Here is a 23,698-nt window from a genome sequence, read left to right as displayed (position 1 = left end):
AACAGTTTTGCTATACAAAAGACAGCATGTTAAAATACAACTTTTTACATGTAGAGCTGTCAATTCAAAGACTGTGTGATGCACTCACCTTCGAAGAAATTCTCCTTTTATGTACAAAGAGAAAAAACATACTGAAGTAAACAATGCAAGTTTAATTTATTTACAGACAGCCATTAAGAAATGGGAGAGTAGGACATGGCGTGTGAATAATGAGGTAAGACTCTTTTTAATGATGTATTCTTAAACTAGAGACGAACTAATTCCCTCCCCCCCTGTTTAAATCTCCATGAAAAACTAAATCTGTAAACCACCTCATGATCCCTAACTACGCTTGACTTTATTTTATAACCAGCATTGACCACTTTCTTATTTTATGATTATTATTAACTTTGTAGCACATAATGAAAAAACAAACCCCAACAAGTGAACATACATGGAAATTTAAAAAAAAAGGAAAAAAAATGCCAAAATGAATATTTCATTTTATGTTTTATAACCTGCGTTGAACAGTCAACCTATTTCAGGGTTTACAAATATCAATGTTTATCTCCATAGCCTGGTAATTTTGAACACAACCCATCAAACCCTCTTAGATCAAGCAAAAGGACAAACTAGCTTTTACTCTGGTCTTTGGTTGGTGGAAAACCACAACAATTTCCCATAGTTAGCCCAACAACAAGGGGATTCGAACCCATGATCCGTCTATTATTGACAGGGAATCTGCTACAGTTTAGATTTTCAAATCTATGATTTTCCATGACTAATTTCAAGAATATTTAATGACTTAACGAAGCTACTATTTTCTCCGACAAAAACCCAACAATAAATTTAATAAAAGCATTATAATAATGTTAATTGAAATGATAAGTATAACCAAAACTGTTATACTCTGCATCATCATATTTATAGGTTTTAAATTTAAAAAACAGAGTAAAGAAAGAGTTGATGCAATAAAATAGCTGAAAAAAATACAAAAGCATAGATTATTTTTTTCTTTTTTCTGCAAAATTATATTCTAAAGATACTTTTCTTGTTCATAAGAAAGGAAAGAAATACTACTGATTTTCCTATTCTCATTTTAGAATAAATAAAAAAATTTGCAGTTGGCTGGCTTGCTTCAGCTAAAATTTCAAATTGATTAAAAAAAAAAAAATAATAACAAAAATTCTGAAATCGCATAAGCTTATAAGATAATTCTTTCTAGAAATGATGTTTTTTTCTTTCATTTTTTGAAAGATCTCCTTTCAGATATGATTCTGAAAGGAGATTTTGTTACAAATTTAGATATTTGGAACACCATGAAATTGGGAGGGTGGGGGAAATTCCATTTTTAAAATTAGATTGTTCAGTGACCTAAATCCATGGACTTTCCATGATTTAAAAATATATACAGTGAAACCTGTGTATAACGATACTGTCTATAACGATAAACCTGTCTATAGCGATATTTCCTTGAGGTCCCGGTGAAATTCCTATTCACTCAATGTATCTGTTTATAGCGATAACCACTTTTCAGTTAAACATGTCTACAACGATAATTTTTCCTCTTTTCATAGTTGATAGTTCCATTCCGATTTTTCTACCGTTGGAAAACGATTCCCCATCGAGCTTAAATGTGAGATAACAAAATGTTTTTTTTCTTCTTCCCCCATCTCCTTTGTATGTAATATTCTTTCGTTGTTTCTGAGATAAAATGCCACTTTTAGGGGAAATTAGAGCAGTAGAAATGGGTGAAGGGGTATAGTAGGAGGGAGAGAGCTTCGTCAGAAATGCTGATGAAACTTTCTAATTTTATCAGCTCATGCCAGATAAAACAATGGCATTTAAGGGAGAAAATTGTAAAGGCGGTAAAAAATCAAAACAGAGGTTAACTGTTCTACTTTGTGCAAACAGTACTGGAACCGATAAACTGAAGCCGTTCGTTATAGGCAAATACGCTAAACCTAGATGTTTTAAGAATGTGAAAAGTTTACCAGTTGACTACAAGGCAAACAAAAGAGCCTGGATGACAGAAGAAATATTTAACAACTGGCTGCTTGATGTGGATAAGGAGATGAAAAGAAAGAAGAAAAAAATAGCTCTCTTAGTTGACAACTGCACTCCTCACAACAATCCTCCAAGTTTGAAAAATATAAAATTGTTTTATTTTCCCCCAAATTGCACGTCGATTCTACAGCCATTAGATTTGGGAATAATAAAATGTTTCAAAGGATACTATCGAAAAAGATTAGTTCAGAACGTTGTTTATAATCTGGATAATAAACTCCCAAATCCTTATGCAGTTGATGTAAAAAATGCATGTGATTGGATTTCCGGAGGGTGGAATTCATTGACACAATCCACCATCCAAAATTGTTGGAAGAAAGCTTCTTTCTTTGAGGATAAAAGCAACGGAAACGCAGAAACTGAGCTTACTGAAATCACTGATGAAGAAGAAAAATGTGTGGCAGGCTTAAATTCGATTGTCAGTGATTTCCAAAGATCATCTAATACATCATTTCTATTTAACGCAGATGAATTTTTAAATTTAGATAATGATGTGTTGGTTTTCAGTGGTGCAAGTGATGAAGAGATTTTAGCAGAAGTTATCCCGGGTGATCAAAGTGATGAGGAAGAAGCAGCTGACTGTTCTCAAAACAGGACTCAAATTTCACCCGAGAATGCCATATTGCTAATTAACACTTTGCAAGATTTTGTTGCAACATTACCAAATGTAACTGATGTTCATTTGAATTCATTAGATGGACTGAAATCTATGTGCATGGAAATGGCAATTGCTTCCAAAAATAAGCAAACAAAACTAACCGATTATTTTTCTAAATAATTTCTGTTTTGATTCATAAAATTGTAAGTAAATTTTTCTTGTGTGCTGTTTCATAATTCTAAGTAAAATTTTCATTTGGAGCCTATAAAAGAAGTTTAATTTATCATTAGTTTTAAACGTATACTTTTAAATTTCAAACCTGTCTATAACGATAACCTACCTATAACAATATTTTATTTAGGTCCCTACAGTATCGTTATAGACAGGTCTTACTGTATATATATTTTTAAATCGTGGAAAGTCGCAGCAAGGTGCTTCTAACACATGATTAGCCAATTATTGAGGATATATTACGTCAGCATTGAGGTCGAGACTAGTGGGGGCTTAGAATTTGTATCTAAGGTCATTACTGAAATTTAAACCTGGATAGCCACATTAGGAGGCAAATGACATTACATTTAATTGAGAGATTGCTAATATTGAAGATCAGCTTACCTGTTGTTTGTCCCAGCAGGAAAAAGATTAACACCTTTCACTAAAAGCTGAAGATCTGCAGGTGACCATGGCTTTTGGTTGCCTTTCTCCTCATTATTCGCACAAGACCTTTGAGAAGAGGCCAACAGCTGCTCTTTCTCCTCTTCCAACTGCTTGTTTAAAGATTGAACCTGAAACATACGCTTAGTTTAAACTCTAAAACATAGTTTTTATATTTGTGCCAGTTTTTAAGCTGGTAGATTAAACGGGACATATCTTTAAGTAAAGTAAAATTGTTTGAAAACTGTCACGACAGAACAAAATTATCATTTCAGAAATTTTTCTTCTTTTTTCTTTTCTTTCTTTTCTACTAACCAAAAAAATTAATTGGAAGATCGATATAATGAGTACAACACGAGAAGTCTATTATTAAGACAGATTTACAATTCACTGTTAAAATGCTAATATTAAAGAAACGAAAATTGTAAGCTTATAACGAGTTACAAACGAAATTTTTTTTCAGTGAGATGCATTTTGCTACTGTTAAAGCAAGCAATTTACACAAAAAATTTCATAGGTTAAAAAAAAAATGTTTTTTTTTTGGCTACCAACAAAATTATTTTTATCACGTATTATTCCCTTCGTAGCAGCTTGCTATTAAAATCAATACTCACATTTAAGTCAAAAGGTATTTATCATACATTTATTTTAAATCAACATAGTTTTTTTAAATTAAAAGAGGTAAATATGCTTTTCTTTTTTATTGCTATTTTAACAACAAATATGTGCATTGTACATACTAGCATATAAGTCAAAAAATTTAGTAAAAAAACAACAACAACAAGACATTAAATGAGGGAGTAGATTTATCAGTGGGTCAAAAAGTTGGACGAACGCATGTCGCTTGACCTCTCTCGAAATAGGACATTAAACCAAAATGGGGGTGGGAAACTATCATTGTAAATACAACTGGACTTGAAAAGATAAATTTCACAGTAGTTTATTCATGTTTGGTTAACAGCAGTAAGCTTCCTTGATTGATCATTTTTAAACCTTAAATTTCGTATTAGGTGCCCCTATTAAGGAATAAATCTCTTTTGATGCGGTGTATCAGGGTGGGCACTCAAATCAGGTTTCAAATTTCCCCGATTTTTCTAGGCTTTCCCGGTAAAAATCCCAAAAGTCTCAGGTCAATGTGCTTTTTCCCCTATAAAGTTTAGGATGGGTACAAGAAGTGTCAATATTATAAAGTATTTTATTTAAAACATTATTTTTTTTAAATGTTATTTTATCATCTTTGACTAAGGGGATAGAGTGCTAGACAGCTATTCTTTAAGACGAGTTTGACAGGGTTTTAATGGACCAAATTTGATGCAAGCGAAGTATTGCTAAGTTGATGGTATTTCAACTGTTTTGGCAATCAATTTTGTCTAAAAGTGGGTATAACAGTTGGTAAAAAATAATTTTAATGAAGAAAATTAGTAAAATTAAGAAAAAAATTCCAGGTTTTCTTTCAAAATCCCTGATTTTTCCAAGTTTCTGTCCAAATTTCCCTTATTTTCCCGGTTTTATTCAGTATAAAAAAATTCCCTGATAATTCCAGGTGGGTGGTCACACTGTATATGTTTGTTGTGAAGGAAAAAGAGGCTATGAATTTAAAAACTATACTTGCAGTCATCTATGCAGGGTTGACATTCTTCAACCACTAGATTTATGTCTAATAAGCCTTTCAAGGACAATGTGAGAAAATAAAGGACAGATATTCTAAACTCTGGTTTGCAATGACAAAATACTTTGAAATACTTTGGAAGCAATACCCAAAGGCATGGTAGCACTTAAAAAGAGTTGCATGCAATTGCATTTAATCAACAGCACGCAAGATGATGATTCAGATGAAAGTCTGATTATGAAGATAGGTCAGGCACCAATGTTTATGATGATGCTCCAATGACAGAAAATGATTTTATTGACTATGACAGAAGCGACAAGAAAATATTATTCAATGAATTTGACTCAGATATGATCTTTGATGTATTTCGACATTTTTGTTAAATTAATATATATTTTTTTAAAACACAAATCTTCTTAGTTTTTAAACGCCTGAAAAAATGTATGCAAAAGAAAAGTATGGATTTATACACCAGTAGTAGTAGTAGACTGGTAGTAAACAATGGGTGTTCTGTGTTCTGCTGATCACCTAACCGGAACATGTGCTCCTGCACCCCAGAGCCCAGGGTCAAGAAAACTGAGATGGACACAGTAGGCCTTGGCCGTCTGTGGGCTGTCGCGCCACTGAGTTTAGTTTAGTAGTAGACTTATACACCATTGTTTACATATACAGTATTTGCTTATGAGAACAAGCTCTCTATAGTGACAATTTCATCTGCTTTTGTGAATTGCTGTTATACAAACTTATATACTGTATTTTGCAAAAAAAAAAAAAAAAAAAAAAAAAAAAAAAAAAAAAAAAAAAAAAAAAAAAAAAAAANAAAAAAAAAAAAAAAAAAAATAAATAAATAAAATAAAAAATTTTCATTTCCTTTTGAGAAAAATATTTAAATAAAATATCATGTACTGAAATGAAAGTTATATACATTTGTTATGACATAGAAAATTCCTAAACTTTAGGTTCTGACAATCATAAATGCAGCACTTTACTCATCTCAACATTTTGTGATTAGAAGTTATCAATAGTTCATAATTTTTTTCTCTTATCAAAATTGATTACAAGTAAAGAAAATACTCAAATGAATGATGAAGGGTTCTGTGTATTTTAATTAACAAAAGAGATAATTTCAGATGTGATAAGACTTGGAAGTTCAATGGCAGATCGTAAACACACGTCTAAGGAAACAGAACACTATTTATAGAACAATATCAACTATTTTTATTTCGCTAATTATTCGCATTATTTGTTTCCAAACAAAACTTTACAAAATCACTATTGAGTACTATCTAGGGGCAAGTTTCAACAACGTTTTATTAAAAACATTTGCACACATTGCATCCTTAGGGATCACCTTACTAAACGCCTTAAATTTTCCTGATTGCTTAACAATCCTGAAAAATGGTAATTAAATTAATAAACAATTTGACAAGAACAGATTATTAAATTAAGAGGCCATTAAATTAATCAGTAATATGTCAAGAACAGGCAAAGCAAATCAATAAAAAGATACATTATAGGCACCTCTTTAAGAAAAACATTTTTTTGATTATCAACTCCTCCTTCCTTTTGTAAGGCAATATTCAAATCTTGTAACCTATAAAAAATAATTATAACTATAATAAGAATTGAATGTTAAAATTTTAATGTAGTAAAAAAAATTTAATGATTAGAAATATTAAAAGACTTCTACATCTATCTTACAATTATCACATTTAGCTTCCTTGAAATTTATTATGATAAAAACATCTAACAAGGAAAACTTTTTTGGGCAATGTTAGTTTTTCCAATAAACAAATTTTAAAATTGTCAAAATAAATTATTAAATCTTCATAAATATCACCATTGAAAACAATTACAAACTGGAACAAAATGAGAAAAATAGACCTTAAGCAATTACACCTTGATATATTTCCTCCCAATATATTTCTTAGCTTCCAAACAATCCTCACAAGGAAATTGAGAGTATTGCTAAGGAAAAGCTTTCAATGTATTAATAGAAAATTTATTGCATAGTAATATAGATACAAAACGAGATACTGAATTATGGGCAAGAACTGAAATCGATTTGATTTCAAATGGACTGCAGACTGTTCAAAGGAAAAGATATTATACCATATAAAGCTTCCCATTTTTAAAAAACATAAACTATACATTTTACACATAAAAGTCATGCAACGGAAAACAAAGTTTTAAATAAAAAAATGTGTAACATATTTGACATCACATTTAGAAAGTTAAAAAAAAAAAAAAAAAAAANAAAAAAAAAAAAAAAAAAAAAAAAAAAAAAAAAAAAAAAAAAAAAAAAAACTATTTCATAGGGTTGACAAGGTAGGTTCCAAATTACATTGGATAAATAAAAATATATGGTACTGAAATATTATGTGATATGTATAATCAACTTTTTCAATTTAAAATTAAAAAAAAAACAAAACAGTCAAACGTTAAACAAATAGTGTGTAGTCAAAATAATGAGGAAATGCATTGTGAAATGGACAATTCATTCCCAAATAGACAATTCATAACACATCTAAACATGACTACAAAGATTTTAATCTAGCAATAAATTTTAAACATAAAAAATAAATAAATAAAAAACAGATATTTAAAAATTTTTAATAATCATAAATACACTAAATAATTTAGACAAATGATAAAGAATTATAATGTTTAGAAAAAAAAACAAACACTAACTTTTGCAATGATAGTAAATTGCATAATTTGTCAACTTCTTTCAAATGAGATATTTTAGTTTCTTCATCTGAAGCATAATAATTGTTTTTTTCGCATAGCTGTTGAAACAATTTTCTTTCTCGCTTTTGCTGCTTCTTAAGTGCTTCTTTTTCCTTCTTCTCTTTTTCTTTCTAAAAATACACATAAAGTGACAGCTCAAAAAAAAATATTTTATAACCGATACATTGTTTTGCAGCATAAAGTGTTCGGCAACAAAGAGTAAAGAAAGAAAATAGATAAATAATTCAAGTCTCATCAGGGCTGCAACATCAATAATAAAATTGTCCAAGATAAAAAGACATTTAATATTAAATGAAATTGTAGATTGTGCCATACGTGGATATTCATTTTATGATTTGTTAATTAAATTAGAAAGAGTTTAAGTAACATAATTTACATATATTTGATTTCTTCAGGAAAAAATGAATAATAGTTTCTATGTAGAAAATTAGAGACCTAAAAAATATCATTTACAACAAACCACAAAAATGTAATAAATATAAAGAGAAAAAAAAAAGTTTAATCCAAAGTCAGAGAAATTTTATAAGGTAAATCGAAATTGCAAATAAAACCTTTCACATGAGTTCCATTCTAAAAATACTTCAAGGCAGTATTTTTCCTCTCCATCAATTAACACAATCTAGAGTTGTTTACTAGAATTTTCAGAAATTTATAGTTGACCAATTCTAAAATGCACCATTCTATGATAAGTACTTAATATATAGGGTATCTGCTACATTTTAGATTCTCCTGACATTTAGAACTTTTCCTGACTTAACGAAGTTACTATTTTCTCAGACAAAAAAACAATAAATTCAAAAATGCATTAAATATTAATTGAAATGATAGGCATAACGAAAACTGTTATACTCTGCATCTTCATATGTATAGATTTTTAATTTAAAAAACAGAGTAAAGAAAGAGTTGAAGCAATAAAATAGCTGAAAAAAATACAAAAGCAAATCGTTTTGTTTTTTCTTTTTTACTGCAGAATTATATTCTAAAGATACTTTTCCAGAACAGAAAGGAAAGAAACACTCCTAATTCTTCTGTTCTCACTTCAGAATTAAAAATAAATAAATAAGAATAACAACAAAACTTCTGAAATCACAGAAGTTTAAAAGATAATTCGCTCTAGAAATGATGTTTTTTCTTAAATTTTTTAAAAGAACATCATAATTTTATACATATTTTAGTTGTATATAAAATATCTATGCATTGTATTGTTTAATAGTCAGTTGGAATATTTATTCTTAACAGTATTTCTTTATGAAAATTAGAATGCTATTCTGAATTGGAAATGAATTAGTGAATTACAATTATAAATAGTATACTAATTTTCATAAGCAAATACGGTCAAGAATAAACACTCAAACTGACTATTAAACAATACGATCCATAGATATTTTATAATTCTATATACAACTAAAATAAGTATAAATTTTTATTATTATTTTTTTAAAACAAAAATAAATGTAATTTCCTTTTAAACTTTTAGTACTATATTAACTCTTTAAAGTCCGAACTTCTTAACGACCTTCTTGGACCTCTGAAGGTGAATGGGTAGTAGTGATTGATGAGCTGCTTGACAGTGATGTATAGGAACTCATAAAAAGTCAAAAGGAAAGAGGTGTGTGAACTTCACGCTTTATTTAGAAACATTTCCCCCTGTGGTTTTAGGGGAGCGGTTTATCAAATTAACATTCACCCAAATGTTGTTCCTGTGTAAAATTCCGTCTCGAATCTGCCGAGTAGGGCAGTTTGAATACACGAATTTCCCGGAGCAGTAGTGATCAGGAGAGGAGAAGTGCAGCAAAAAATCAGTGACTGGATAAAAGCAGCAGCAGAGACTTTAGAACACTCCTAAATCAGCAATAATTGAATCTGTCGCGAAGGACAGAATTGATCCAGAAACTTTCGAATCATCCTGAAAGATCCTGAAATTATTGGATTATTTTGTGCAAATCCGAAAGGCAGTCAACTTTTCCGGGAAGTGCAATCGTGAAATCCTCGGATTCACAGAAAAGGGATGTGAAGTCTGAATAATCTGGTTTGAATCAACGAAACATTGAATTACCATTGGACACTGAGAGTCTCTTCAATCAAGGTAACTGTGTCTGGTAGCTATTCTGATGAAAAAATGAGGACATTTTACTGCAGGATGGCCGAATATTGTAGGATTTCAGCGACATGGTGTAATATCTCAGCCGATTGCATCATTCTTTATCATATAATACTGAGAAGAAATCATGTGATACTACTTCCTAGTAGAGAGGCGCCATCCAGTCCGAAGGGAAACTCCCGAATTTATAATTAACTCTTACTTTATACCATATAACAATCTATTTCTTATACACATGCATTCCGGAGACCACTGTGCGAAGGCAGCTCTCACAAGTCATGTCAATAATGTTAAACTTATCCTTCTATCCTTTTTATTTCCATTAAATTGTCATGTTCGTTAAATTATCGTCGTTATTTACTCCTATGCTGCACTAACTCCCACATATATATATTATATATATAGGGGAAAATGACAAAATGAATAGATTTATTAGAGAAAAGGTTCATAGTGAACCTTTTAAATCATTTGCTGCTAAAAACGAGTTTAAATGCAACAAATTGAAAATTTCTAATAGAAAAAATCATCAATCAGGAGAATTGCTGAAGGCGATTTTCCTTGATCACGGAACAGGGAAAGGATAGTAAATCCAGTTCTTTTGTGACTAAGCCGAAAAGGGAAGCTAATAGGTAGGCATTGACAATAGCAATTTATCTTGTTTGAAAAATACTTGGAATCTATTTCTATTCACTAAACGCCGCAATTATTTGCTGTACCATTTGGTAGTACTCTCATATGATTAGTAGGTAAAGTCTGTAAATGAGTGCAGGTGGTTAAATAGAATTGACAATACGCTCATTTGTAATGCTAAATCTAACCCAATCAATAGTTTACTCAATTAAATAAATTATTTAATTTAGTAGCAATTTTAAAAGTTAACCTCTAATTAAAAAAATAAAAATAAACCCACCAGCTAAAATGCATTCCAGTATACAGTAAAAGGATTATGCGTCATCTCTTAATTTAAACTTATGTTAGTCATTTGTTAAATAGTAAAATGGGCATAACTATCATTGTGTAATCATGTTCCTTTTCTTTCGATATTTTGGAGCTAACAGAAAAAATGGGGAGAAGTAACCAGCTGATAGTCGGCTAAAGAAAAAATATGCTAATTTGTATTAAGGATAAAAAGAAACCTAAGAGTGTGATACCCTTTCAAATCATTAGGCAGGTAAAAAGGAGTCTGAATATAATAAATTAAAGATTTCTAAGGAATATTCATTCAAAGGTGAGAATAGATTATCCCCTGTCAAAAATTGTGAAAAAAATGCCTCTCCCTTTTGTGACTAAACTGAGAGGTTGAACTGAGATTGCCAATTGAATAATCGGATAAAACTATCTTGTTTGCGCTAAATTGCTTGTAATTTATTTATTATTTAACTTCAAATCCAATGTTAACCATTTGGTAATATATTTATGCGGGTAGAATCAATGACACGTCACACTTGTAATTTAAATTAATTCAACCACATTTAATTTGCACCCAGTTGCTAACATCCAATTTGGAAATGTAATCGTAATTTATTTTAACTGTTAAATTGCAATTCAAACTAAAAATAATTTTTTCTCCACGTCATTTTGATGCATTATTGTTCTTTAAGTTATAGTTCAAAACAGTTTCATTGCATTTAAAATTAATTTGTATAATAAGGAATAACTTTTTTATGTATATTATAAATATTCATCATAATTAATTGTTTTCATGCTGCAATAGATTTTTAAAACTAAACGAAAAATAAAAAAAGGCATCAAATGCGGTTGTGATATTTCTGCACATTGAACTGGGCATCATCCGAAATAAATATGAAAATAAAGTTTCACTGCAACTGAGAAACTTTTTATTCATTTATAAATTTAGTTAAGTAGAGTTTCAATAAATAAAAATGTGCTTGTATGAATTTAAAAAGAAGGGATTTTTAAAGTGTTTAAAATTATGCTTAGAAGATGTATACTTTACTTTTAAGATGATTATCTGCATCTTTAAATTAGAAAAAAAAATTTATAATAATGAAAAAAAATCTTTATTAATAAAGATTTTTTTTCATTATTATAAATTTTTTTACTTATGACTTTGAAGATTTAAAAATATTTAATTATGCTTTCTTTTTATCCAACGAAATTAATTAAATTATGTTATAATTAAAAAAAATATATCACAGCAATTGCAGCCTTTATTAATTTTAATAATAAAATAATTTCCTTTTAAAAAATGCATAGTTAAAAGGGAAAAAGATAATTTTCCACATTTTTTTTGATAGAAAAGATTTTACAAATGAAATATTTTTTTGTCCATCTGAACCAAACTGATCTCATTTTACTTACAAAGCTAAAGTACACCTACAAGACCACTAAAGTGTACGTTCAAATGAAAATAAATACTGAATGAAGATGGGTATAGATAAATTGTAGAAACTTGTATCATAAACAAACGACTTGATGTTGGAGAAAACAGATGAAGTTAATAAATAAATAAATAATTTAAAAAAAAATGATATCCGATAAGTCAGACATAAGATGTAATTTCAAATTTTTTCTTTACAATAAATTGAAAAGAAATGAGTTAATTTTTTACCATATCCCATAAGCATCTGCTTTTTTTTTCAAAATTTACTTAAAAAAAAAAAAAAAAATTTTTCTTCAAACTCAAATTCTTCAATTTGCAAGTTTTTAACGGTATTTTAAGAATCAGTTTCCAGTTTCAGCTTCTCTTCTTTCAGTTACACCCAAACAACGTTTTGAAAGCAGCATTTGAAAGTCATTTCTGTTATTTTTTCAAGCACTCAATTAAATCAGAAATATAGCTCAAGGAAATATTTCTCTAATAATTAATACAGAAACATTTCCTTTATCAAACTTCAATATTATTAGAACTTTATGTGACCCATAAAGCTTTAAAAAAAAACACATGATTTTAGTTAATATTAACTTAAACAAAAAATAACTAAAAAAATATGTTTCTGTTACTTTGAGAAAGCTGAATTTTCGACACATTTTTGAGATAATTTTTTTCTACTTTTTTGCATGATGTAGGCATTTGAAAATAATCTGTTTTAAGAAAAAATAACCACAAATTTAAAAAATAAATAAAATTACAAAAAACTAATGTATAAATAAAAGGAAAATATGGAAAAAAAAAATCTCATTATTTACTTAATTCCTGCTTTTGAATATTTAACCCGAAAAACGTTCCATGGGGATGAAATAAGCAATGTTCACAAGCGGATTGTCAGTTTGAATGCCATGAAGTTTCACTGACAAGTAGAGCACGCCTTTGATTTATTAGTGAAGTGGGGGAGCAAATGACCTGCTGTGAAGCAAATGACTAAAGAGAAACCCCCAACAAAGAGGGTGAGTTCATTTGTGATTTTTCCCTTCTGAAAAACTGAGAATGTTAACGGTGGTAAAATTTCCACTGCTTGGGTCGTTAAAGAGTTAAATTAAATCTGTTTAAATATAACAAAGCACAGAAAAAAAAATTGCTAAACAATAATATTGATAATTTTTAGTATTTCCTAGCTTGGTCTTCCAGCGTTTTCACTGAGCTGGGCTTTTATCAAACAAAGACTAACGTGCATTATCAGAAAGTAATGTATTTGAAGTGTATGAATAATTTTAAGGAATGTATTTTTATACCTTTTTCCCCCTACATCAGGGGATTGGCGTTATAAGTCATATCTTTTCATACAGACAGATGGCAGTCTGCACTGTTTAATTATGCTGGGTATGATATTCTATAGGTACACCAGAGACTGTACGGAATCCGATTAATAGCAGTCGGTCATTCGGTCTCAGTCTCAATTTGTTTGAGATGTTATTTTTAATAAAAGTATCTGTGTTTTGAATGGATAACACAATTAATTGACATAAAACTGCAATCCTCATAAAAGAAGCAAAACAAGAAATGATGAATGCAACATTTACTAATAGAAATTGAAGCACGGGTCTGCCAAAAATAAATCCTCCATTTGGAGTTTATCGAAGACGACAAAGGTAGGAGAAGTATTTCCTATCTTAATTCCAAATGAAAAATTTAGGTGAAGAATTAATTTAACAAAAGGAACATCTTAGGCTTCAAATGAAAAAACTTGAACAAGAAATGAAAAATTTTTGTATCAGGGTGCTTAGCACATGCACCCTAATCATTCCCCCCCCCTCTATTGTTGAAAGTTCATATGTATAAAAACGATTTCAAAAACTTTACATGAACATGGTAAAATAACTAGTTTCTGACAAAGAACTATTTTCTTGGTTATATTAATCGCCAAAAAAAAACAATTTAATCAGAAATTTAAATACAGTACCACAACAATATTTTGGGAATCAAATAAATATATTGTTGTAGAGGGATATATTGTTCTACATACTTTGGGGACACAATAAGATATTTTAATGTTATATATGTATTAACTATAAATATATTATGCAAAACATTATTTTCAGATTGCTAATTATGGTTAAATATTCAAAACAATTGAAATAAATTCAGAAAATAAGACTGTAAGCCTACCCGAAAACCGTTTTTATTGAAAATCTGATATTTTTGTCTGTTTATTTATCTTTTTGACTGTCAAGCCAACCAACAATGGTGCTCCACCCACCCTCCATAGAAAAAATTATCTTTCAGGTGCTAATATGATGACTGTGGCCATTCTTTTAACATGAAGGTAATGAAATTAGATAGGAATGTCACATCTCTGATTTTTTAAGAGATACAAGAGGCAGTTCTAAGGATGGAAGCTCTTGGTGTGGTCAGCAGTGAGTCTTCTCTTGTGAGAAAAGATGGAAAAAATGGCAAAATATGATAAATTAAGATTTTTACATTATTGGAAAACCAATTATAAATGGAGAAAATAACGTTGAAATTTGGAAAAAAATCGTTTTACGGGGGTTTATTGCTTCAGAGAATATCGTAATATTGAGAGGAGCATGCAAGTTTGTCAGGACCATGAAACACTATTGTAATAAAAGGAGTTATTGTTGTATTGGATATCATACTAGCGAGAATTCACCGTATATTCAACATTGAGTCCTTCATTCCATTTTTGAAATAAATAATTAGTTAAAATATAATTCAAAAAAGTTATCATATACTTAGATTTTTTAGACATAAATAAATATATCTATTTATAAATGCATATTCAACAAAACATTAACAAGATTAATATCATTGACCATACTGAATTTATAAAGATATGTAAAGTAAAGAATTAAGTTAACAAAGAAAACTTAATAAATTCCTATTACTAATGTAAATTAGTGAAAAGCCCCCCTTTTTTAAAAATTTTTTTTTTAATGAAATGATTACAAAATATTTAAATAATTTTTAATAGTAAATACAATGAGTATTGAAGTCAAACATTTTTGTCAGAAGTAAATTATATGGTTCTTACAATCATAGCATTTAACAAATCTCAGATAATAGAATATTTATTTAAATTGTTTTTAATTCAAATTATTTAGAGACGAACTAAAGTTCCTTGGAATGAGTGCATTTGCTAAATGTTAAAGTAGCAAAAGCTACTCACTTTATACTTTCATTAAAATCTTGACTCTAAATATTATTGAATTCTTTTTTCTCCATAAATAATTTAAGAGCACTGAAAATTTTAAAAACAATAAAGTACAATAAAAAGTTTAAAATTTTTTTATGCAGTAAGTGGATGGTCCATCAGGTAAAAAAAATCATACTATTAAAAATTTCAATTAATTTTTATCTTTGTTACATTTAGTGGAGATGGGAATTTTGAGGTGATGAAAGCTTTGTGATTGTTGACTGCATAGGATCCATACGTAATTAAAGAGTGATCTCCAAGTTAAATTCAAGGATTGCGGTACAGAGAGAATAGCAGAAGTAGGTCATTAGTTTGCCAGTGAGGGAGATGATGGCGCTTTACCAGCGATAAAATAAACGAGAGAAATAAAATTTTCATTTGCTATTAGGTAAAAGTTTGATGATATTTAGCATGTCTCCATGATCAACAAAATTCAGAGAAATTTTTCAGTTAAATTTCAAAGAGCAGAAAGTGAATCCTGGAATCGAGAATCTCTTGTGAAATACAGCAGAGTTGCACATGAGAGTGTAAAATTCTTCCCACCATACACATGGGGCCCAGCAAGTAATTCATCAAACATGCAAAATGATTGGCACTGTCATGTTCAAAATCGACATGGTAAAAAAACAATATTTCATTTTGGAAAAGAGAAAATATTGGAAATGAAAAAAAGCATCTTTAAGATATTTCAAAAAACAAAAATAATCACATTTAAGCACATTTTAAAAAGGGCATGCACCCTGTGTAGGTATGCCAGAGACCGTATGGAAGATAATTGATAACAGTCGACCACATTCCTAATTTGTCTGATGTGTTATTTGTAATAAAAGTGTCTGTGTTATAAAATCTGGATAACACAACTAATTGAAATAAACCCGTAACTCCATAAAAGAAGTAAGATCCCACAGTATTAAATTACATTTCGAATAGTGAGTCATAAAACAATTTTTATACTAATTAAAAAAAGTTTCAGACATCTTATAAAAAATTTTAGGAAACCAAACCTTTAGTTTATTTTCTTCTTCCTCCTTTTCTCGCTGCCTTTGTTCAGCTTCAAGAGCTTCCTGTTCCTTCTAAAATGAAATTAAACTATATATATATATATAGATAGATAGATATATATATTTTCATTAAATTAGATGTTCTTAAAATACTAAGTGCTGTATAAACATTTACCAGTGCACCACAAAAAGGCAGGACAAGTTAAAAATTTTTGTTACAGAAATGCACAAAGCATGCATAAAAGTTTAAAGTTATGGAATATAATTTCTTACAAATGTAAATAGTGAAAAAACATTGTATTATAAAGCTATTTTGTTATCCATTTTACTAAATACTTCTCCTGCAGCCCAGACCAGGCCATCGCAACAAGTTTCTTCCAATGGACTTTATCAGATATTAATACTTAGTTATCTAAATAACTCACTTTTTTCTTTTCTTCCATTTTTAACCTTGCTGCTTCTTCTTTTGCTTTCTTTTGAGCAATTTTACGATTTTTTTCTTCCTCTTTAAACTTCAAAATTCTAGGGTCACAAGCGTAAGCATTGTCTTGTAAGAGGAAAAGAAATCTTATTTATATTAAACAATATTTTTTTGAAAAACAAAATAAAGATAGTAGAATAATTTATTTACACTCAATTCATATCAATACTAACTTACTAATTTATGTATAAATAAATTCAACAAAAATCTTTCACAACCACAATAGCGATAATATAATAAACCAATATTATAAACAAAATTATGAAAATCTATCTGAAGTGGAATTAAGACTTTCAAAAAATAAACCTAGATTAAAACTTACTTTTATCCTACATTGAAAAATTTACTAAGTTATATTTAAAAAACACAAAGCTAAGAATTCACTGTTAAACATTACTTATTTAGAAACAAATACACAATCCTTTATCTATATCTGTTACAAGTGTAGTAAAAACTTGAATAATTTCAAAGATTGAGAGGATAGGCAAATTTCAGATCTATGAAATTTCCTGATACTTGAGTACAGAAAACCTAAATTTTTAACAATACCTTACTTTCTGGGAAAATGTTGTCCTCTAATAAAAACAAAAATTACGGCAATCGATAATAAAAAAATTACTATAGAGGACGAAAAACCAAAATTCGGTTTCCATAGAAATTGTAAAAGATAAACAAATAATGTCAAAAAACTTACATAGCAAAGTGGGAAAAGCGTGCAAGAGAGCATGTAATCACTATTTGTTTTTATTATTCAATACTGAAATTCTTGATATTTTGTATTGCTAAATTTAGAGGGGAAAATAAGCCACCATCAATAAAAAATAAAAGTATTTTTTATTTTTAAAAAAAAAATCTGATCTTTGAAAAATAAAATTATAATAGTTACTCACAAAATTGAAAATGAAACAGCAAAGTTGCAAAAAGTGCATAAGAGAAACAGAAAAAAAAATATCCACCTTGATTTCTACTATTATCCACTTTGATTTCTACTATCAGGAAAGATATAACGAAATTAAAATTGTTTTACTAGAAACACTCATAAAACTTTCTGTATTATCATGTTCAGATTTCTCAAGAGTAAATCTAGGTTGAGTCGGAAATTCTTAGTTGTACTATGTCATAATTTTGATGAATAATTATCAATTAATTTTTTCTTAACACAGTTATTGGACTTAATGCGACGGATTTGCTGAGTTTTTGGCTAACAATCACCAATAATACTAACTACCTAATTTATGCTCTATCATTTTATTCATGTTCCTTTTCTAATTATTTTAAATTGCTACCCATAATTATCAATTTTNGATTGTGTATTAGTATTATTTGTTTGCTTCTAAGTTCTCAGTGCAATAAAGTTTCTGTGAATGTAACGTAAGTTACCATGGAATAGCCCTTCTTCTAATTTTTAACATATTTCACTCTGAATTAGCACCATTTAAAACATAATACTGAACTCGTAACAAAGAATACTTTCTTTTTATGACAAAGGCACTAACTCGTCCAGGAAGGTCATAAAAAATCATTACACTATTATTGACGCCAATAGTGCTTAATTAATTTTGGTAATAGGCACTTTTGCAATTTTAATTAATACCAAATGTACTAATGCAGGTAATATTCAGTAGCTACTAAAACTGCATTAATATTGTGCAGTTTTACTATAGATAATATGGAAAGAGGTGTTTTATAGGTCTTAGAAAGGGATAAGTCTGAATCTGAGTACATATCATGAGTTAGCCTTGAGCAACAACATCATTCCAAAAGATATTGAATAATTAATCATTACTTTGATGGTATGAACTACTAAAAGCCAGTTTAGCTCCAATAAGGCTGTCGTGAACCGGACTCGAATGCCAACAATGGCTGATTAATATGAATTCCGCATCCGGCTTGCACCGACCACAGTGGTGACATAAAATATCTTCAGCGGTAGACAGATCATGGGTTCTCCTAGCCGATAGGCGAATCGTGGGAGGTTTCCTACTCAATGTAATGTAAATATGTGAGTTCCACTAAAAAGTCTTCCCCGAAGGCAGATTTCTTCCAATACTTGATTTAGGAGTTCCCTTGTCTTCTGGATTGGGTTCACAATTACAAACTACAGAGTTGAACATTAGTCGTAAACCCGAAAAATTGGGTTGGTTGTTCAACGACAGTTATAAAATAAAATAAAATTCAATAATGTAAAGCCATTGGCAAGGCAAAAAAATAAATAATAAAAATTATTTTAGCCTTAATGATTGTGTTGGTACAAGATTTTCAATTTTGTACATTTCGTAGAGTTAAGAACTGATTTATTCATTTTTTCACAATTATGGAAAACAGGTCTTCAACTAGAATTCTATGAAGAATATGTAACTTCTAAGGTTTATTCTAGAAGTAAAGAGTTGCAATGCAACAAAATTATATTGTAATTAAAATATCAACCTACACAGGGCTTTTATTTGAAATTAAATAAATTATATTCACCAACTAGTTGTCTTATCCTTGCCATTTCCTCCTTTTTTAACCTCTGACGAGCAGCTTTATTTTGTTTTTCAATCCATTTTCTTTCTTCCCGACTATAAAAAATTCACAATCAAAATTCAAGTAAAGTTTTGATAATAAAAAAACATTTGCCAAACAATATTCATTAGTCTTGAATCATTTTTCTCTCTCTTTGTTATGAAACTTATTAAATGCATAAAATAAATTTTACATTAAAAATTAACAACAAAAAAAAATTAGAAGTGTCTGAGAGGTATCTGGATTTTTATTTAAAACTTTTCATTAGGTTAATAATTTCGAGAATCTATTTATGTGGCTGTGTATGTGCAAAGCTATTAAGTGTCTGAGAATTCTCACTGTATTTTCCTCAGAAATCTAGAAATTTAAAAATATTGAATACTAACATTATCACACCCTGATCTGGAAAGGAAACACTTTTACTACGTAATAGTCAGAAATAGGGAAGTTCTCCAAATGTGGGAACATAATTTTAAGTTCTGGCAAAACAATTAAGTTTAAATTTAATTAACAGTAAAAATGTTTGTGCCAAATTATAATTCTGAACAGTGACTTGAATAAACATAAATTATTGTAAAAATTTTTGATGACTATACAAAATTATTTTTCTAACCAAGAGTAAATTTTGGACATTACTAATGTTAACTGAGACAAGGCAACACTAAAAAAAAAAAAAAAATTTTTAAATAGTTTCTATATGCCTAAAAATAAAGTAAAAATAAGAGCAAATAGGAAAGTAAATTAACAAAATCATTCATGAAAGACAACAATAAATAAGTCATACTGCTTTGTGATTACAGAGTAAGGCACTTTTTTATCCAATCATTTTTCAAGTTTTTTCTTATGTTTCTGTCACAAAATGCCATTCTCTCACACAAGAATTTTAGAAATAGTTAAAATATGCTACATATGCACTGCAGATAGTTTTTCTCATAAATGCACAAAGATAGTCCAAAAATTCAATGTAAAAAATTTGTATTATTTAAGTAGAAAATATGATATAGTTCCTTCACCAGGAGTCGGCACTTAGCTCCGCCTTCATCATGTGATATCCGCTATCTTTGGGAGAAGGATGTGAACAGTCCTGAACAAGGTTGCTATTTAGCGACCGCATAAAAAAAAAAAAAAATTATTTTGCAATCTTCATGGGCATTTTTTTTTAACATTAAATTTTTCATAAATTTGATGACATTTCTCTCTTTTGAGTGAATAGTCTGTCCTTTATGAGAAATTTATTTACTGTTTGCATTTGTTGCGCATTAAGGGTTGTTTCAATTTGAGGCGCGGAGATGTTTCTCCTCTTACTCTTGAGCTGAAAAGAACTCTTCGTTCGATGAGGTGGAGCCAAGTGCGAACTCCTGTTGAACGAACTATATGTACAAAGAGAAATGACTACTTGGACTTAACACAGTTATCAATGGACTTCAGAATTAGCGACTGTTAATGTCATTTTTTTTTACATAATTTGAAAAGTGCCCAGTGCTGCCAGTGTGTATGGAATAAGCATTAATATTAAATAAAAATTAATATTTTAGTCAAAAATTATTATTATTCACTTTTCTCCTTTTTCTTTCTCCTCTTCATCCAAGTAAGAATATTCTCTCCAGGACTCAAAGTCATACCTTCAGATATACATGAAACAGAAAATATATATCTATGAAATATAGGACAATATTCTCAAGAACATTATTTCTGATAGCATACATGTATACACTTTAACATAAGGAATAAGGAATAACATTGGGGAAATAAAATAACAGAGATTTAACAATTTCTATTCTTCAAGTAAAGTTTTGAAACATTAAGCATAATCATTAACTCAAAAAGAGAAATTCGAAATCTAAGCACTTACATTTAGTGAAACAAAATATATATATATATAAATCTTAATCCATAGAAGACTTATTTAAACCATTATTTATAATTACTTAAACTATAAACACTCAACATACTCCAGTACTGGAAATAGCACCATCTGTTAAAGAATAAGAGATGTATTTTTTGCCATCAATGGATATCTTATCACCAATTTTTTTATTATATTTTTAAAATTTCTTCAACAAATACGGAGAAATTTGAGAACATATGGGTAAACAGGAGATAGTCGTAAAACACATGAGTCTTTGCTAAAAAACAGGAGACTTGGCAGGTAAGTGATAGGAAAAAAAGTAAGGAAAAATGTATAACAGCATTATGTTTTTCCAAAAATCTTTTCTTGTACAGGTAACGTTCAAATAATATTTTTTAGTGTTTTCAGAAAAGATGAAGGCACATATTTATTCAATCAGGCCTTTGAGTACAGATAAAATTTTTTAGCGAAAGGATAGAGTAACATATTACCGTCATACCTTGGGACATTGACAGCTTTTGAAAAACCAAACTGCAACATTGGCATCATTATTGTTTCTCGTTATGATACTTAGCCAATTTATATAACATCACAGCAAAATATTCAAAGCACGATTTGGTCAGAAAAGAAAACTTCATGACCTAAAATTAGTTTTTGCTTTAATTTTCTTAATATAAACTTAAAAGTCAATTGAACTAAGTTTATTTGGTTATGCAGAGTGGGGCAATGAATCAGAAAATTTGAAAACAGTGGTTTGGTTAGAGCAAGGAGAACTTTGCCTATGTTTTAAAATTTTTTTGCCATTTTAAATTCACGACTACAACTAGCATATTTTTCTGCGAGATTTAAATTGACCATATTTTGATTTCATAAGGTGATTTTACTTTGATACAGAAAAGCACCAAGAGACAAGTCCCAAGGAATAACATAATATAATTTGTCCAAATATAAAACTTTCACCCAAAGCATAAAGAAAGTTTCAAGATGTTGACGCTATAAAAAGAAGTCACATAATAGTTTAATTTCTACTTGAAAGACTGACAAGTCTTTATATATGAATCCTTAGAAAAAACATGTAACAGCATGAAAAGTATTTTGTATTTAAATGCTGTCTTTAGATTATGAATCAAAATATTATCATTCAAGTTAAAAATTACGATGCAAAAAGTACCACAGTCTGCCCTGTACAGGATGTATCACTACCACACTGAAAAACTTCTAGGTAAGGCACATAATGATTCAGAATTGTCTAACAACCCACGGCTAGAAATGTTATTGTATGTCGTTAGGAGTGCTTCCCTATTATGAACTAGTTCCATACATATCTTTGATATTCATTTATCTAAATTATCTTAGTTTCATGTTTTCTAATAATTATTGTCGAAAATGGCATTTAAATTGGTCCACGTCCAGTATTGGGTTTTAAATTCTAATTTAAAGATTTGGCAAGTTTGTAAAATTAGGCGCCATATCTTTAAATCAAGATCTAATACTGAATTAATTGGAAAGCCATTTTCAATAATAATTTTTAGAAAGCATATAACTAACATAATAAATAAAAATACTCCTTTGCAGGCGCACGTAAAAACAGCACAGTTATAGGAAAGCTCTCCTAGCGTTGTGCAAGGATTCCAGTCTGGTTCTTATGCAATTCTTAATTAAATGCCCTTAGAAGTTTGTTGGTGTGGTAGTGAATCACTTTGTTTAAAGGATCCAAAACTCTAACGATGGAGCATCCACATTGAACAGTTGACTTGCTACTTGTGATATGACAATATAAATAAGAAAGTTAAATAAAAGTTTCTAAAAGTAAATACATACCAAAAGCTGTAAAATGTATCAACTTCCTCAAATGTAGATTTTTTATTTCCAATTGCTGGAACAGGTTGTTTTATTGACCATCTGCAAAGATTTATAATAAAATACTAAACGTTATATAATGACAAAATACATAAGATTGAGTCATAAAAAGTTGTGTGTCTAGTCAATAAGAAAACTTTTTAAACTAAGAATTCTACAGACTAAATAAATTAAAATTGTATATAATTATAATCTAAATTTCTTTTTTTATAATGTTCATTTGTTTAAAATACGAGGGTTGCTATTTATATTTCCGGCCTAATAATGAAAAAACAAATATGTAGGATCGAAATTGGTTTTATTGCTTTTCAAAATATTCTCCATGATGATCAATACACTTTTGCATGCGTTTGAACCAATTTTCAAAGCACTTTTTCCAGTCCGATTGAGGTAACCGTTGATGTTCATTTACAAATGCATCAACCGCTTCTTCGGGGGTCGAAAATCGTTGTCCACGTAATTTATTTTTGATGTATGGGAATAATAAGAAGTCATTGGGTGCCAAATCAGGGCTGTACGGCGGATGACCCATCAGTTCGATCTTTCGATCCCTTAGAAATGCCTTTGTTTGAGTTGATGTGTGAGAGCTCGCATTGTCATGCTGAAGAATGATTCGCCTGTTCTTCTGCTTTTTTCGAATTTCTTTGATGACTTCTGGCAAACAAATGGTCGTGTACCATTCAGAATTGAC

General features: G+C 29.3%; 1 protein-coding gene across 1 annotated transcript in view; it reads right to left on the bottom strand.

Annotated features, from left to right (window-relative positions):
• The window catches only part of LOC107439585 (dnaJ homolog subfamily C member 2), a 65,723-nt gene that overhangs the window by 9,300 nt on the left and 32,725 nt on the right, over positions 1 to 23,698 (bottom strand). Inside the window, exons 6-13 of the mRNA XM_043051721.2 lie at positions 22,969 to 23,049; positions 20,855 to 20,920; positions 19,263 to 19,354; positions 16,738 to 16,859; positions 16,316 to 16,384; positions 7,599 to 7,768; positions 6,429 to 6,501; positions 3,260 to 3,429 (exon numbers count right to left, since the gene is read on the bottom strand). Coding sequence (XP_042907655.1) covers positions 3,260 to 3,429; positions 6,429 to 6,501; positions 7,599 to 7,768; positions 16,316 to 16,384; positions 16,738 to 16,859; positions 19,263 to 19,354; positions 20,855 to 20,920; positions 22,969 to 23,049 — 843 coding nt within the window. The remainder of the gene's footprint in view (positions 1 to 3,259; positions 3,430 to 6,428; positions 6,502 to 7,598; positions 7,769 to 16,315; positions 16,385 to 16,737; positions 16,860 to 19,262; positions 19,355 to 20,854; positions 20,921 to 22,968; positions 23,050 to 23,698) is intronic.

This window comes from Parasteatoda tepidariorum, chromosome 4, assembly GCF_043381705.1.
Source record: "Parasteatoda tepidariorum isolate YZ-2023 chromosome 4, CAS_Ptep_4.0, whole genome shotgun sequence".
NCBI lineage: Eukaryota > Metazoa > Arthropoda > Arachnida > Araneae > Theridiidae > Parasteatoda > Parasteatoda tepidariorum.
Note: the sequence above shows the minus strand (reverse complement) of the source record. Positions and strands in the feature narration are given on the sequence as shown.